The 16,227-nt window shown below is 39.5% G+C and overlaps 1 protein-coding gene and 1 long non-coding RNA gene across 10 annotated transcripts in view; one reads left to right on the top strand and one right to left on the bottom strand.

Moving 5' to 3' along the window:
• The window catches only part of qki2 (QKI, KH domain containing, RNA binding 2), a 26,862-nt gene that overhangs the window by 8,285 nt on the left and 2,350 nt on the right, over nucleotides 1–16,227 (top strand). Inside the window, exons 4-9 of one of the 9 annotated variants that reach the window (XM_044338224.1) lie at nucleotides 861–1,004; nucleotides 2,283–2,370; nucleotides 2,612–2,896; nucleotides 3,844–3,867; nucleotides 4,550–4,627; nucleotides 6,600–7,139. In XM_044338224.1, the coding sequence (XP_044194159.1) occupies nucleotides 861–1,004; nucleotides 2,283–2,370; nucleotides 2,612–2,896; nucleotides 3,844–3,867; nucleotides 4,550–4,627; nucleotides 6,600–6,622 (642 nt within the window). In that variant the 3' untranslated portion in view covers nucleotides 6,623–7,139. Of the gene's footprint in view, nucleotides 1–860; nucleotides 1,005–2,282; nucleotides 2,371–2,611; nucleotides 2,897–3,843; nucleotides 5,851–6,599; nucleotides 7,140–16,227 lie in introns of those variants that run through there. The other 8 variants (XM_044338221.1, XM_044338220.1, XM_044338226.1 and 5 more) reach the window with 8 other exon arrangements.
• The window catches only part of LOC122971525, an 8,884-nt gene continuing 5,362 nt past the window's right edge, over nucleotides 12,706–16,227 (bottom strand). Inside the window, exon 2 of the long non-coding RNA XR_006399496.1 lies at nucleotides 12,706–14,099. This is a non-coding gene — a long non-coding RNA (uncharacterized LOC122971525). The remainder of the gene's footprint in view (nucleotides 14,100–16,227) is intronic.

Raw genomic sequence — 16,227 nt, 5'->3', positions numbered from 1 at the left:
TCAACCTTATGGTGAAACTAGAGGAAAAGTTAGACGATCACCAAAGTCATTTGGAGAGTGCATCCAAAATTTCATGGCAATCCATTCAATATTTGCCAAGATATTTTTATTTGGACCACTATGATGGACAGATTGAGTTATTGACTAATATTGCCATCCCTAGTGTCCCAGAGTTCCCAGAGGGCAAACAGACTTCGGTCAAATTGTTTAATTTAATGATGAACTTCAACAAAATATTGTGATGATAAGAGAAAACAGGGAAAAGCAGATAATCCATTTTAAAGAGTAGCCAGTTCGTGTTTTGTATTGTTCTGACTAACAAATTCAACCAGCAACAAGGTCTGCGTTTTGTATTTTTACTTTACAAATGACTGAAACGATTAATCAACTACTAATGCTGTCATTATCATTTAATTAACATTGGAAAATCAGTTTATTATCTAATCATTTCAGCGCTAGTTTTATTGTAAAAAAGAGAGCGCGAGCAATGGCAAAGAACAGTGCAGCATGTTGGAGAAGAGTTTCCATGAAGGGAGATTTTGGGAGGTTAGAAAGAAAGAATCAGATTCAAGTAAATCTGCGATAAAATGCAACACCAAAATTGTGTTTCCACTGAATAGCAACATGGTTATTTCACAAGTTTGATAACGCCTCTGAAGCTGCATTACATGACCTTGAGCCTTGTGTGTGTGCGTGTGTGTGTGTGTGTGTGTTTGTGAGTAGTTTGAGGCCGATCCAAAAAACAGCCAAAAAAGAAGAAAAGCGAAATCCTGTTCCCTCTCTGCAGTAATGGACAGAGCTCACGGTGCATTCAGACGGAGCATTTCAAATGTTTTTTTTTTTTTGTGTGTGTGTTTCAGGAGGAGATGAACCGAGGGAAGCCCAACTGGGAGCACCTCAGCGAGGACCTCCACGTCCTGATCACGGTGGAGGACACACACAACCGGGCCAAGATCAAACTCCAGCGGGCCATCAATGAGGTCAAGAAACTTCTAGTACCCGCTGTGAGTATGCATCCGACCTCGCGGTATCAAATATTACAGACTGGACTGATGGAAAAACTCTGTGTGACTGGATGAGAGTTCACTGTGTTGGTATGCATGGAAGGGGGAAGGGGATTGTCAGTCCAAAAGTGTGTGTTTGTGTCTTTTTTGTGTTTTTGTCTGTGTGTGTGTGTGTGTGTGTGTGTCTCTCTGTGTGTATGAGAGAGTATGTGTAAGGGGTTAGGGTAATTAGGGAACACGCATAAAGGGGTTTCCATGGTAACCCCGGGTTGTTTGAAAGGCTGAGGGGAATGAATGGAGAGTCTGTTCACTCGTTCTCCCCACTCCATCACTCCTTTCACTCGTTCACAACTCACTTCATTCCCAACTACTGGCTACAGTATTCCTTTTTCTCCCTGGGTTTTTTTTGTTGTCCGCACAAGGGGACATTTTGATTGCGCTCCTCAACATTTCTCACATTCTCCAGCCCACCTACAACCCCCCCCCCCCACCACACACACACACACACAGGCGCACATACGCACATAAACATGCAAAAACATGACCACAAACAAGAAACACACTTCTGAACATTGCAAAGACGTGGGCATATAGGCACAGAGACACACACTCTCTAATTTTAATGTTTTGTCTGACACAGACGCACAAAAGCATATATTTTGAAATCACAAGGCTCCTTCCTTTTTTTTCCTCTGCATTATTTGCAACAATAGAAACAGACTGAAAAGACCAGCAGGGGGATTTCTATTGCAGCAATCAGCCGTCACTTTCAGTTCCAATCACAGCACGGTATCGGCCAACCCCAAAGGTTAAAGGATGTAAGAAGTGTCTACAGGCAATCAGGAGCTGAACACCTGTTAATCTATGTTTGTGCATGTGTGTCTATCTGTGTGTGTGTGTGTGTGTGTGTGTGTGGAGGGTGAAGTTAATAATACGTGTTAGTTTAACCCCCCCGACCTTGCTTTCGAACTGTAAATCAGTCAAGCTTTTCACCGTGCTGTAACTAGAGCTAAGAAGCTAGTGTGTGTTTGACACTGAATATGTCCTGTGTGGTTGAGTGGCTGCGTTCAAGGTCTAGTCAACTCGATTTGAGACAATGTAAGAATTATTTTGTGCAGAAAAGATTTGAATTGTATCATAATTAGTTTCAGCACACTGTAACATTTGCTGACTTTTTGACCAGACGCTCACAAAAGTTAATTTGCATGTTGAATGGCTGAATGTCAGTACTCGCTAAGAAAGCTGACTGTCCTGTTGTTCCTGCATGTGTTCGCGTAGGCTGAGGGGGAGGACAACCTGAAGAAGATGCAGTTGATGGAGCTGGCCATCCTCAATGGAACCTACAGAGACGCCAATGTCAAGACGCGTAAGGATGACATCATAGCTAACATGTGGAGGAGGGTTGGTGGGTGACAAAGGAGGGGTCTCGGTACAGGAGTCCACTGTATATATGAACAATGCCTCTGTTTCTCCTGTTAAATAGACTGTTTGTCTCCTTCTTGTCCTCTCCTCTTCTTCCCCTGTCTATTGTATGTGTGTGCGCTCTGTGTGCGCTCGCGTGTGGGTGTACACATACTTGCATTATTGTATGTTCGTGTGCCGTACAGCCACCGCCGCCTTTCCTCTAGCGACCCCTCAGGCGCCTCGAATAATCACAGGCCCGACACCCGTCCTGCCTCCCACCTTGCGCAACCCAGCTCCTGTCACCACGCCGACCATCATGCCCCTGATTCGTCAGATCCAGAGCTCCACCCTCGTGCCGGGAGCCAATCCGCATGCGGCACTAGTGCAGCAAGGACCCGAATCTGGAATTATCTACACGCCCTATGAGTATCCCTACACACTCACGCCCTCCATATTGGAATACCCGATTGACTCAACTGGAGTATTAGGTAAATAAATGCAAAAGTCCATCACAGTCATACATAGACAATGGATGTATTATGAGAACTGGATATTTGACTCCAATGAAAGTTGCCAAACAAGCGCATAAAACTTTTCTCTCCCTGACCCCGCCCGTTTGTCTAATAGACTGAACATTGAGTGAACATCATTCATATAAAACTTCCTTTTCTAGGCCCTGGGGAAGTTTTACAAATACTGAATCTTCATGGTTTAAAAATTCAGGAAACACAGTGTAATAATTGGCTCTCTGTCAGCAACTTACAGTAACACATGTGTTCTGTAATAGCAGCCAATGGGGAAAATGTATAAAGTTCTGCAGGGGCCTAAAACTAAGACCTGAACCTGGCTTGTAGGTGCATCTTTGTGACCTTACTTGACTTGACTGGTGCCGCCAAATTTGAGCCCTGAACTCATCCATTAGTGTGAATCAAAGCATATGACACATTGCGAGTAGATGATTGGCTCAGTCAGAGAGAGAAAAGGGGAAATGTATTTAAAGGATAAATTACAGAAGAGGCTTAACCTAAGGTCCACTTACTAGCTTTTTTCAGAGCTTAGTTTCAAAATGATCCTCCTCAGCATATGGAAGTAGCTCAGTTGTCATCACATGATGTAGTATGGCACTTTATTTTCATGATAACCGGTGAACATGTATGAGTTGGGATGTGTTTTATTGTTAAATACTCTTTCCAAATACTGTTTAAATTATATTTTTTAAAAATCATACATGAGCCAGAATCAGGCCTGAAGCTTTACCCCAAAAAATGTCCAGAAACAGACTGAAAACCAGATATGGAACCAGTCAACATCAAGTTGGGTTTGATAGTAAAACGCCGCGGTTCGCCACTGGGACAAATTGGCTGCCATATCCAGCTCTTGTAATACATCCACGACATACATAGATGCATGCTGATGCTCATTGCTGGGCTAACAGTCCCTTCTCCCTGTGTTTTTGCAGGTATGGCTTTCCCAACCAAAGGCTAAGCGATAGCAACCCTTCCTAGCACACACACGGACTGGCTTGCAGAGACCCCCTCCCCTCCCCCTCCCCTCTTACCCCCCTACATACTTGTCCTACAGGGCAAACACTAAAAGTTTGCTCATACTTTAGGATGACAGATTCCTCGACAGTCATTCTGTAGTCAAGTGTCCATTCCTTCGCTCATTACTCTGTTAATTTCCTCTTTGTATTAGCAGACTAGTGTTGTGGTGTGACAGCATAACCTATTTAACTTTTTTTAATAGTTCAGCTTCCGCTTGTAATTTTAACACATTTTAGTGAACCCATAGATATTTTAGCGCCGCTGTTTGTGATTTAATATACTGTATGTTAAAGCTTATTTTGATCACAAAGCTATAGAGTGACTTTGCTTACAGCTGATATTGAATCTACTAGTGAAGCTTAGTGAGAAATTAGTGGTTTGGATTAATCTTTTCTTTAGAGAACAGAGCAGAAGACCACAAAACAACAAGAAATTCTGCCTCTTAGAAGCGTGATGTTTGACTTATTTTCACCCTCAGCCTTGAACACTTTGTAAATTCATGGTTTCACTGATGTTGGTGCCATGGGTGGACTGTCTGATGTCTTTCTGATGAGTAACCTTCTGTGTTCTGTTTTGGCAATGTCATCGCGCTGTTAGCAGGTGCCATGACCACTAAGGTACGACGCCACGACAAGAGAATCCATCCTTACCAAAGGGTAGTGACCACAGACAGAGGTTAGTTAGCTCACCAGCCACTTTATGTGTGTGTATGTGTGTGTGTTAGTGTGCGTGCATGCAGACCAATGGACCAATTTCAGTTTACATGTGTCTGTAATACGGCATGCCTAAAAAGAAATAACTGTATCAGGCAAAAAGGTCACACGCTGAAGCAGCTTCAGTGTAAAATGTGAAACAGTATTTGTTGCAGTGAAAGTGAAATAAGTGAGCAGATTGAGAGGAACCATGTTAGGGGTGACAGCTGCAGTGGTTATCTTTGCTCGCCTGTTAGATAAACTGGACGGCTTGCAGGCCGGGACCCTCTCAATTAGAATGGATCACTCCATTCATGTGACTCGGTCCTTGTGACTCTGGATTTGGAGTCCTCTCAGAACTTTTTTTTTTTTTGTTGTTGTTTATCTCTTCACTACTACTTTTTACCCTACAAATACTGTGGGAAGTTTTATTTATACCCAACTTCATTCCAGTAGATTTCCACAAAATGTATTTTTTATTATTAATTAATTCCTGTGTTGTGCCCAATGACTATATGATACTTAAAGTAACAGTGATTGTTTCCTAAAGGTCATTCAATTCAAGTGCATTATGATCTTTGGTCTTTACTACTAAAACACAGCGTGTGATAACTACTGAAGTCTGTGTTACAAGCTCTTTTGTATGAAATACTGTTGTTTGTGGTCTTATCAGTCACCCACTGGACTTTATCATTGGGACTGTTTACATCTTTCATATATTTCCTAGCCAGAGTGGTGCTGTTACCATGTATTTAGCTGCAAAATAAATTTGTATATAGGGATTTTAAGGATTTAAGTGCTTATATGAAGCTTATGGAACAAAATCGCTTGGAAATACTTGTAGTATTTTTTTTTTTTTTTTTTTTTTTTTTTTTTTTTAGTTTTTTTTAGTTTGTAAATTTTTATTTTTGTTTTTACGGTATGCTTTTTATAGATGAAGTGTCTCCATGTAAACTTCAAACTTTATTCAAAGTGTGTAGCTACTACTGTTTTAGTCACCGCGAAAGGTGGCAATGAAGGCAGTGTTTTGCTCTGTGTATTTAAGATGAGGTGACCTTCTCAATTCACAGGCCTCGTGACTGTTTTATGCAATAGAAATGGACTAGCTAGCTACATTATGTGTGTGTGTGAGCAGTGGTGCTCTTGTTGTACACGATGGACAAAAAACACTAAAAGGCAATAAAGATGACTATTGAAAAAAATCTCTAAAGCAAACCAAAGCCTCTAAATTCTTGTAGTTAGACTGTCTATTGTTAAAATGTTTCTTAAGTCCCTCTAAAATCACCATCTCTTAACCTCTCATCGCTGTCTCTTATGGTGCCTCTTTGCTTACTGTAGTTATTAGGTGCTCTTCTAATACTTCATAGCAAAAAGATCAAACCATAATCAATAATCAGTAAACCTTAATCACAACTGTTAATCATCAAGATCTTATGCCTGCTGCTAAACAACAGCTCTAGCTGTCAGTGAGTGAAAGTATTTCTGAGGCCCAGACACTTCTCTTTGGACATAAAGGTCACTCTCTCACCCACATGAAACCATGCTGTCTCCCTCTCTGTCCATGGTTTCACTGTCTGTCTGCTAGACGTAGCACAGCTAGCATGAGTAGTTTCACTATAGCAGCAGTCACATGATAGGAGGGGTATCTCCTAAAACCTACCCATGCAAACACCTTCATGAGCGCATGTGAGCATCGCTAACCAGCCATTCCTTATGTCAACACCCGGTGGTTGATGTAAGTCCTTGTGAATGGTTGTGCATGGCTCATGAAGGTGTTCTGCTGCTCCTACCTCGTGCCCCTTGTGCTGTGTGACTGCAGTAGATCTGCCTTGTTGTCATCCTGACGCCACTAGCTGACACTAATCTCTTTTCTATCTTTTTTTCTTTTTATGTCCCCTTTTATGTGCCCTTTTTTTCCTTTCCACGTCTGTCCGTCTCTGTCTGTCTAACTCTAGCTGCCACGGCAACTAACCCATGACCCCTTGACCTTCTGACCTTTCCGCCCACTGATGACCCACCCATCTCTGCCCGCTGGCGTGCTCATTGGCCCACGGCCCCGCCACTCCCCCAGCTCAGCCAACCAGAGACCAGCACATTGGGAACAACCTGGCTGCTTCTGTCTAACCAACCAACCAGACGACAGCGATCATGGGAATAAACCTCAGGACCCCGCCCATCACCGAGTCCTAACCTAAACTTTACCAAACGTGCCTTCCTTCCGAAAGTTCAAAGCCAGTCTAAGATTTTTTTTTATAACCATCCAACAGCCACAATCCCAATTTGTATTTGCCATGCACAACCAGTAGACTTTATTGGGAATGGGCCCCAAAGCGGTGAAGGGCTCCCAAACCAATCCCTGGCTGTGCCAAACTGTCTCTCTGAGCTGCCCTGCCCTCAGTCCATGTGATGCAATAATAATGACTCTATTAATAGCATGGTAACTATACTGATTATGATGATAATTGTACTTATCCAGCACAGAAACCCTCCATAAACACTAAACTAAAAGAGATATGTTGATATTTTGACGTATTTTTCCTCATTGGGCGCTGAAACTTACCAAGTGTCTTTTTAAGTGTTTCCTCTTTGTGTCAACATACATTAAATGAAAGGTTCATAATTTGTCAAGACTGTTTTAAACAACAGTCAGGTGCCCAAATGAACATTGACACATGTTTTTCTTGCTGGAATCATTCCTCCTGTTCATACTGGCCGTTAGAGGATCCCTTCATAGTGCGATTTCAATGTAAGTGATGGAGGACAAAATCCACAAGCATCCCTCAGTGCATACATGTGTTTCAAAAGTTTATCTGGAGATATTATGTAGCTTCAGCCGTCCAAATTAGTCAATTCAAGTCAATATCTTTCAAATTTACTGTCTTCTTAGTGCCAAATTAATTCTGTTTGTTACGATCATTAAAGATATCCACTTTAATTGACTAACTCAGACAGTTGAAGCCTCATATTATCTTCAGAGAAACTTTTAAATACATTTTTGCCAAAAACAAGGACTGTGGATTTTGTACTCCATCACTTACATTGAAAGTGCATTTGGAGGGGATCTTTTAATGGTCAGTATGAACAGGAGGAATGGTTACAGCAAGAAAAACCTGCTTGAATGTTCATACGGGCATCTGACTATTGTTTTAACACACTTGAAAAATTGTGAACCTATCTTTTAGTTTCATTATAACACATAATTGGTGTTAAAATGTTCATATATTAACACGCTTTCCCTCGAAATGTAACACCAATGTGTCGTTCCAGCGATCTATTTAAAATGTCTCTTGCTTTTTTTAAGAGCGTATCATTTTCTGCTTCGTTTACCTTTAAAAAAAAAAAAACGTCTCGCTAGTGTGACTTCCATTTCTGTTTGCCACATTTTGAACAAGTGACGCTAAAAAAAAAAGCCATCGCTCACTCGAGTTAAAACGCGCAGAACTTCTCTCGTCATGAAGCGACAGGTGCTCAGTGAGGAAAAAACAAAAAAAAACTGAAATCCAAAATGCCAAAGTATCTCGTTTTTTCTAAGTAGGTAAGGCACGTTACCCTCGAAGTCGACATATACAGTATAAATGCCAAGCCTGTGCTCACTCACAGTACAGATACACACACACAAACACACACACACACACAAACACACAGGGAAGGTTGCACTTCTTTTGTCTAAATGTAGAGGATTTACACAACGATGCCTTTGCCTTTATCACACTACAGTATTGTATGAGCTTGAACAAACAGTGCCTTTATTTATGGAGTGCGATGGAACAATGTTACACCTAAATCTTTCACTACCACATTATGGATTTATGCCCGGCGTGAAAATTATGTCATTTGGGTTTATGCAGATGAATTATGGCTGCAGCCTAATTGTCATTGACAGTTTATGGCTTTACATGCATATAACTCTTCTCAATTCCTATTTTAGTGCCAAAAAAAAGTGGCTCATTTGAATTGGCACTGAGCTCCGACTACAATGTCTGAAATGTTTATGTGAGGTTCAGATGCCTCAAGAGAACAGTGTTATATTTTATCCTTTCTTTTTTTTTTGTTTGTTTGTTTGTTTTTTGATTGTTTGGTTGTTTGATTGTTTTGTTGGAGATGAATTCGTCCATACATATATTTTGCATGTGTATCCGCTTTTTCTCAGAGCACAAACAGTTTGACTGTGACTCTACATACATACACACACACACACATACAAAAAAAAAAAACAAACACCTGATGCCTTGATATCAAACAAATCATGGAGTCGTAACATCTGTAACAAGTTTATAATGTATTTTTATATTCTATTTTGTACGTGAAAATAACATTAAATGACCTTTTCAGATAAGAATGTAATGCCTTATTATGGAGAATAATTTGATGAATTTAACTATCTATCTGTCATGTGTCATCAGTAATCCTGTCACCTTCTCAATGTCCTGAAATACTGGAGTCTCTGATGTTTTCTGTATTAACTTGAGCCTTTTGAAATCAGCATTGCTTGCCTCCTGTGCCTTTTGTATACGAGTGTGACAATTAACAGTGTAGTTCAACATTAATCTACTCTTCTGTGCCAAGTGTAGGTTACTAACTGTTACCACTTCTGTGATTATTAACCACTTTAATTGTATCTGTCTCTGCTTTGGACTCCTTTTAAAATACATGTGTGTCTAAAAAAAAGAAGTGAAGAAAAAAAAAAGAGAAAGTGTTGATCGATGAACTTTTAACTTTTAAAGTATTCTGAGCAGGAATAACTCTTTGTACTGGAAGGCAATCCTAGCACACTATTAAACTCATAGTTGTAAAACTAACAAACTTTGTTGCTTTTTCTCTGTAGCACTTAATTATGCAAATCAGCTTCCTTTCTGCATACTAATCACCAAACACTTCTTAGATACTGAGAAAAAAGTGGTGGTTTTGCATCAGCCAATCCTTTGACTACACAAACATCCAACAGATACTTCAGACTAGATGCAGGGAAAAGGCCACAACATGTTTCTTCCCACTTCTCCTTTTACTGTGTTCTTTCCCTCTTTCTCTATCTTTTCTCGTCATTGAAGTGGGCATTTCACACATTTGTGTAATAAGAGAGAACAAAACACACCCAGCTCACCATGGTTTCTCAGAGGCATGCACATGTATAACAGAAAAAAAAAAAAAAAAAAGGAGGGGGGGGGGGTTCAGGTTTTGGAGCACTAGATGGCTAGGGGATTGAAGGGAAATTGATTGTGCAAGCTCGCCCTCAAACATCTGCAGAGTAAATATTACACAGGATAACAGTCTGTCCCTGAAGTCTACGCTAATAACCTACATGTGTCATAGTAGCAACATTTGTTTTAATCAGGCTTTTGTTTTCATCGCTAATGGTGCGCTTATTAAAAATTAAAGCATAGAAAAGTTAATTCGAGCCTTTGACACTTGAAGTTAAAAGTGAAAATTCCCTTTAAACTAGTACACACATTTGCAAAAAGGAAAAAAAAAAAAAAAAAATAGAAAATCACATGGGGTTTTCCATGGTGAATACAGCAGTGGGTGGCTCATTCGTCCTCTCCCTGCCCTTCCTGCTTTCATTGTGGAGTCGGGGGTGATATTGAACTTCAGGCTTGGAGTTGAGCCTGCTCTGCAGCCGCAACCCCAGCCCCCTGATCAGAGAGAGAGAAAGGACATAATGTGACCGCTGCTGACAATCCTCTGGACAGGAAGAAGCAGAGATAGCAAAAAAAAAAAAAAAAAAAAAAAAAAGGGGAGAGAGAGAGAGAGAGAGAGGACAGGGATGGGTGGGGGTGCGCGAGTGTTTGGATGGGTGTGTACTCTTGTCTGTTTTTCCTGTTTTTAGACAAGTTTTCTTTCTTTTTCTTGTTCTCCTCGTCTGGTATGAAACACTCTTCAAGCATCTGGTAATGTATTCTGCAGTCAGCTCTCGCCATTGCCAACACTGGGGCCCAGAGCACCCAGCGCTTATAATCAAAGTGTGTTTGTGTGTGCATGGGTGTGTGTGTGTGTGTGTGTGTGTGTGGGAGAAAAAAGAGAGAGAGAGGAAAAGACAGGTTGATTTACATTGCCTATGTATGCACGGCATTCTCCACATAATGAACAGCTCCAGATTTCCTCTGCTTGGTAAATATTTAATGACCGAGTGGCGGAATGATTTTAGCTGGATAACAGTGGAGTCCTAAGCTGCGGGGAAACGGCTCAAAAGTTGTATTTCAAACCCCTCTCTCCTCTTGTCCTCTTCCCATGTAAATAAGGCCAACTCCCCCTAACTCCACACACCCCTCTGAGGCAGTTTAAAGACCCAACACTGTCTCCTTGTCTCCTTGACAACCAGCATACACTGGGGTCCTGTCGTGGCCTCTCTGTCTTTTGTGTTTGGGAGCTCAGAGAGACAGAAAGAAAGAAAGACAGAAAGAAAGAAAGAGAGAGAGACAGGAAAGAAAAAAAAAGAGGAAGAGAGGAGGAGAAGATGAAAACAAGAGTTGCTGAAAAAGAAGATGACAACAAAGATGACATCACAGCTATTTTTTTTTTTTTATTCCCACAACCAAAAATTTGATGATGATGATGATGATTAGCCCAAGGCACAAAATGGGTGGCAGCTCAGTCTGGGAGTGTGAGCGCAGAGAGAGAGAGAGAGAGAGAGAGAGAGAGAGAGGAGAGAGAGAGAGAGGCCCAGGGCTGAATGGAGCATTGTGGGAAGACAGTGGGCACACTGGGCAGTAACACAGAGAACACTAACTCACAGATCATGCCAGCGAGTCTGAAAACACCCACACTGGGCGACAATGGCAAACTTCATCGCTCCACTTGGCCCCTTCTGAATACACACATACAATGGCAGAATCCAAATAAGATGCTCTGTTATTTGCGAAATTCAACACACTAAATTCCTTCACTGCCTCTGTCCCTTTGACCGGCAGCAGATGGCCACAGACGTGCGCGTACGTGTGCGTGTGTGGGGGGTCTTGTAGCTGTGTTGCATCATGGGTAAGTACGCAGCAGGGTTGAAAGGTGGGAAATCGTGCACTTACAGGCCTGACAGGTGTCATATGGAAGTTAACACATGCAGCTCTAGGCCTACTTCTCTACTTCAAGTGGTGCAAACAGCAAATCCAACTTGTATCTATTGTGACATGCATCAAATTTAACTTAATCAGCCAATTAAATCTATTTAGACAGAGGACTAATAAGAACCAGAACCGATGGAGTTTGACTCCTCTTTAGTTGGTTTTGGTTCTTTTTTGTCAGCTCTCTGCTGCCTCCCTGTGGATCATATGAGGAAGTTCAAACTTTATTCTTAAAGGACAAGTTCACAATTTTTCAAGTCTGTCTTAAAACAACAGTCAGGTGTCCATACAAACACTGAAAAAAGTTTTTGTTGCGGTAATCATTCCTCCTGTTCATACTGGCTATTAAAAGATCCTCTTCAAATGCATTTTAAATGTAAGTGATGGGGGCCAAAATCCACAGTGTGTCCACACATTTTGTCATTTTGTGCAAAAAATGTATTTAAAAGTTTATCTGAAGGTTATATGAAGCTTCAGCAGTCAGAGTTAGTCATATCAAGTGGATATCTGACACATTTACAGTCTTTTTAGCATCAAATTCCCTCTTTGTGTGTCTTCAGACAGTGTTTCCCTGTTGAGCTGCGGTGGAAGTAACAAAAAGAGGGACTTTGGCACTAAAAAGACTGTAACGTTGAAAGATATCTACTTGAACTGAAGCTTCATATTAGCTTCAGATAAACTTTTAAGTACATTTTGGCCCCCATCACATACATTTCGAGTGTGTCATGAAGGGATCTTCTATTGGTCAGTATAAACAAGAGGAATGATTACAGCAAGAAAAACCTGCGTCAATGATCATCTGGACTCCTGACTGTTGTTTTAAGATTTAGAGTAAACTGCAACAGGTGATCAGCTATAGACAATATGTGACAGGTAAACTAAATCTGTAAATAACCTTATTTTACCCAAGGCTACGGAAATCCACTCAAGACAATATATTATACTGTCTATTCTGTTAAAGAGTCTATTTCTGTTAAAACTACTGAATATAATCTTTTTCCTGGTTGCCACTGACAGCACCATTGTATACTAGTAGCAGAATGGAGGAATGGTTTGAAGAGAAGTCTGTTGTACTCAGTCACATCTTAAGGTACAATCTATGAGTGGACTGGTAATGAAGGAGAACCTGCAAAATCTACTGATTAACACAATTAATTTAATATCTAATAATATATATTTGAATGCTTTTTATAATTAATTCCAGTTATATTGCAAGTCCCTGAAATGCATGTTCTTTAATATTATATGTCTTTAAGACTAATAGAATCTGACTGTACTGACCATTAAATGTGAATTGAGGTAAATTTTATATTTTTATTTATTGTATTTTCTTTTTTATTTACATGTTATATTTTTGTACTTGATTTTTTAATGTTTCTGTTTCTCTACTTGGACATAGAGATTGAGGATTTGTATATGTACATGTCATGGTTGTTTGCAAATTGATTGTTCAATAAAACATGTTTTTAAAGGTGACAAAAGGAAGTTTTAGCAAAAAGTTAAAATAAAATATAATGTACATTCATTAAATGAAGACAAAATAAATTAAAACATATAGAGATTATTTCAGACTGCTTTCAAGTAACTCTATCTCACTTTATGTACAGTAAGATTTAAAAACATTATTAACATTGTGCGTATATTTATGCCTGCGTGGTGTTAAAAAGTAACTAGGTACCGTTACTGGAGTAGTACTGTAATACTAGAACTATGAGGCGTTTTCATTTTATACTTTATTCATTACATTTCTGAGGGAGATATTGTACTTTTCCCTCCAGTTATTTGACATTTAGAGTTACTTGTTCCTTGTGAGAAGAATAGAATAAAATAGAACAGATCTTTATTGTCCACCAGGGTGGCAAATTGTCTTTGGCTCACCAAAACATAAAGACTCACAACACATGATTGTATAACTGATAGTGAACATGAAGGACACGAAGGACTTCTTACATAGATTTTTAGTTTCAGATGAACTCTACAGCGCCTCCCGGAGCTCAAAGGCTCAAACTGGTTGAATAGAGAAGATTTTTAATACAAGTTTATAAGATATGATGCACTCTGGAGGTGACTGTGAAAACAGAACTTTTAGGCCTAATCATACTGGAGTAGTTATGATCTCATACTGGAATCACTTTGTAAATAACATGACATGGAAAAAGGCTCCTACCTACTTCCAAACTCATTCACAGATCCACCCAGCTAAGATATATTTTTAAAGGTCAGAAAAGATATTGATATCCATTGTACATTTTGTTGTAGCTCCTCTGACACTGTTTATTTTGACCCTTTTGTGAGACTCCTTTGGAATAACGTGTATTTTTATCAAAAACCATACTGATGAAGTGTTATATTATTCTGGAAACATGTAGTAAAAATAATAATAATAACTTTATTTGTGTAGCACTTTCCAAAACAAATGTATTGTTATGAATACTGTTACGACCCAGCTCAGGGGAATCTCTGGCGCAACATGAAAAGAATGAGACTCCCCTCTTCCCGGCTCCCAAGAACCACCAGCAACAAGGGATTTGGAGCCCTTTAAAGGTTTTATTGAAAATCTTCAAGGCTTCAGGGTGGGCTAACAGCAAAATAACAAACAAAGGTGAACTGACGCTGAGCAACCTAAACTTACCTACTCAAACAAAAAGAACAAAAGACAGCCTAACTCCTAATGTGACAAAAACAGGAGAAAAAAAGTGAAGTTAAACAAAAATGCTACCCACCATTACAAAACTTGGGCTGGTATATCACGTGAGCAAATTTACATACAACATTTCACATTGAAACATGTTGACTGGAAGGTTGGTTGGAAGTGCACTGTAAAAAAAAAATGGTAAAAAGTCCGGCAGCAAAAGTTGAAAAAAAAAGTCGTCAAATAAAAAACCTTTAGTTGTTCTACAGAGATTTATTTTAAAAATACGGATATTTACTTTGGACATTGTCTACATTTTTACAGTCCAACCATTGTAAAGTAAAAAGAAAATTTCATTATAAAACATCTCTAGAATGTTAAACAAATGTATAAATCTGCACAAAAAATGAAAAAGATTGCAGAACTTCCTTAAAATTACCTAATTTAAATGAAGACTCTTGTTTTCATACAGTAATCTAAATTCATAGGATTATCCAATCCAATTAAATCAACTACAATTTGGAATGTCCCTAACCCTAACCCATAAAACCAAAGAACATCATGCAGGTTGATTAACTTAACTATAAATTAACTTCACATTAATTAACTATTTGAACAAAAATAAATAATCTGATCTAACATGTTTTCCAGGATCTAGGGTTCATAATTTTGTATTTTATGTAGTATTGATGTGTGTGGATATGTTGTATGACTTCTGCCATTCTGCCACCAGGTTGTGCCTTTGAGTAAGCAGAAGTAGTAGAAGAAGAGGAACTTCCTCCAGTTGCAGTAGTTAGCACAAAGCTAGTGGGTTTTAACAGCAGCAAAAATATGCTGGTGGACTGTAAGCTACATATACTGCTTTGTTGTGGTTGTAAAGTGTGCAGATAAAAAAAACTGCAAGTTATACTACAGCCTGAGTCTTTGTCTGCAACACATGACTACTGGTATATTTACTCGCCAAATGGAAAATCTACCCACATTTGGCGCTTGCATAATGAAACATAGTATTCTATCTGATGGTTACTTTTTTCTGCTGTGGATTGTGTAGACTAATACATCCATTAATTTAGAACACTGAAATTGTTCAAACATCAAGTATCATCAAGGAAAAATACCATCTTGTTTGCCTGATCTTGAAGGATTGCATTTGTCACACAAGCTGTGGTTGAGTTGCATTGACTTTGAACTAGTGAGGGACCTCGAACAGAATAATGAAGCTCTGTCATGAAAAGCTGTCAATTCATAAGCTGTCTTGTCTGAATCAGAAACGGTCTGGTAATATTAAGCATGAGAGAAAATCAGCGCAGGTATGCGAAAATGCTTTCAACAAGCTTTGAGCTCAATCCTGTCTTGCATTGTTTTCTAGGTCTTGCTAGACACTGTCTTTAAAGCCTGGGTTGCACACACTACACTAGAAGCCACCCTTTCATGTCTCAAAACATTAACTGTTCATGCTCAATATCTACAATGATGCAAATAGGCGATTCAGCTAAATAAAAACTGTCAAGTCTTTTCGAGTCATCTGCCTAAAGTCAAAGTCAAGTCGAGTCTTATCAGTGTTAGTCAACCAAGTCGCAAGCCCTCAAATTTGTGACTCAGGTCAAGTCATGAGACTTGAGTCCCCAATCTCTGACAAATATTGATTGAACTTTCCTTGGCCATGGAAATAGGGGCTAAATTAAAAAAACAGGAGCTCAACTCCTTCCAGAAACAAACAAATAAGCTAATACATAATCAGTATTAACGTACAGATGTGAATCTGCATGATAAAAAAAGCCTAAAGTTCATAGGACAGATTGAAAGTCACCCACTTCCTTTCAGAATTCCAACGATGGCTGTGATCCTCTGCAATGAGCCTCAGCAAGCCTTGTCCTGAAATTACAAAAGCAGAAAATA

This window comes from Thunnus albacares, chromosome 20 (genome assembly GCF_914725855.1).
Source record: "Thunnus albacares chromosome 20, fThuAlb1.1, whole genome shotgun sequence".
In the NCBI taxonomy this organism is placed as follows: Eukaryota; Metazoa; Chordata; class Actinopteri; order Scombriformes; family Scombridae; genus Thunnus; species Thunnus albacares.
This window is presented reverse-complemented; position numbering and strand designations above follow the sequence as displayed.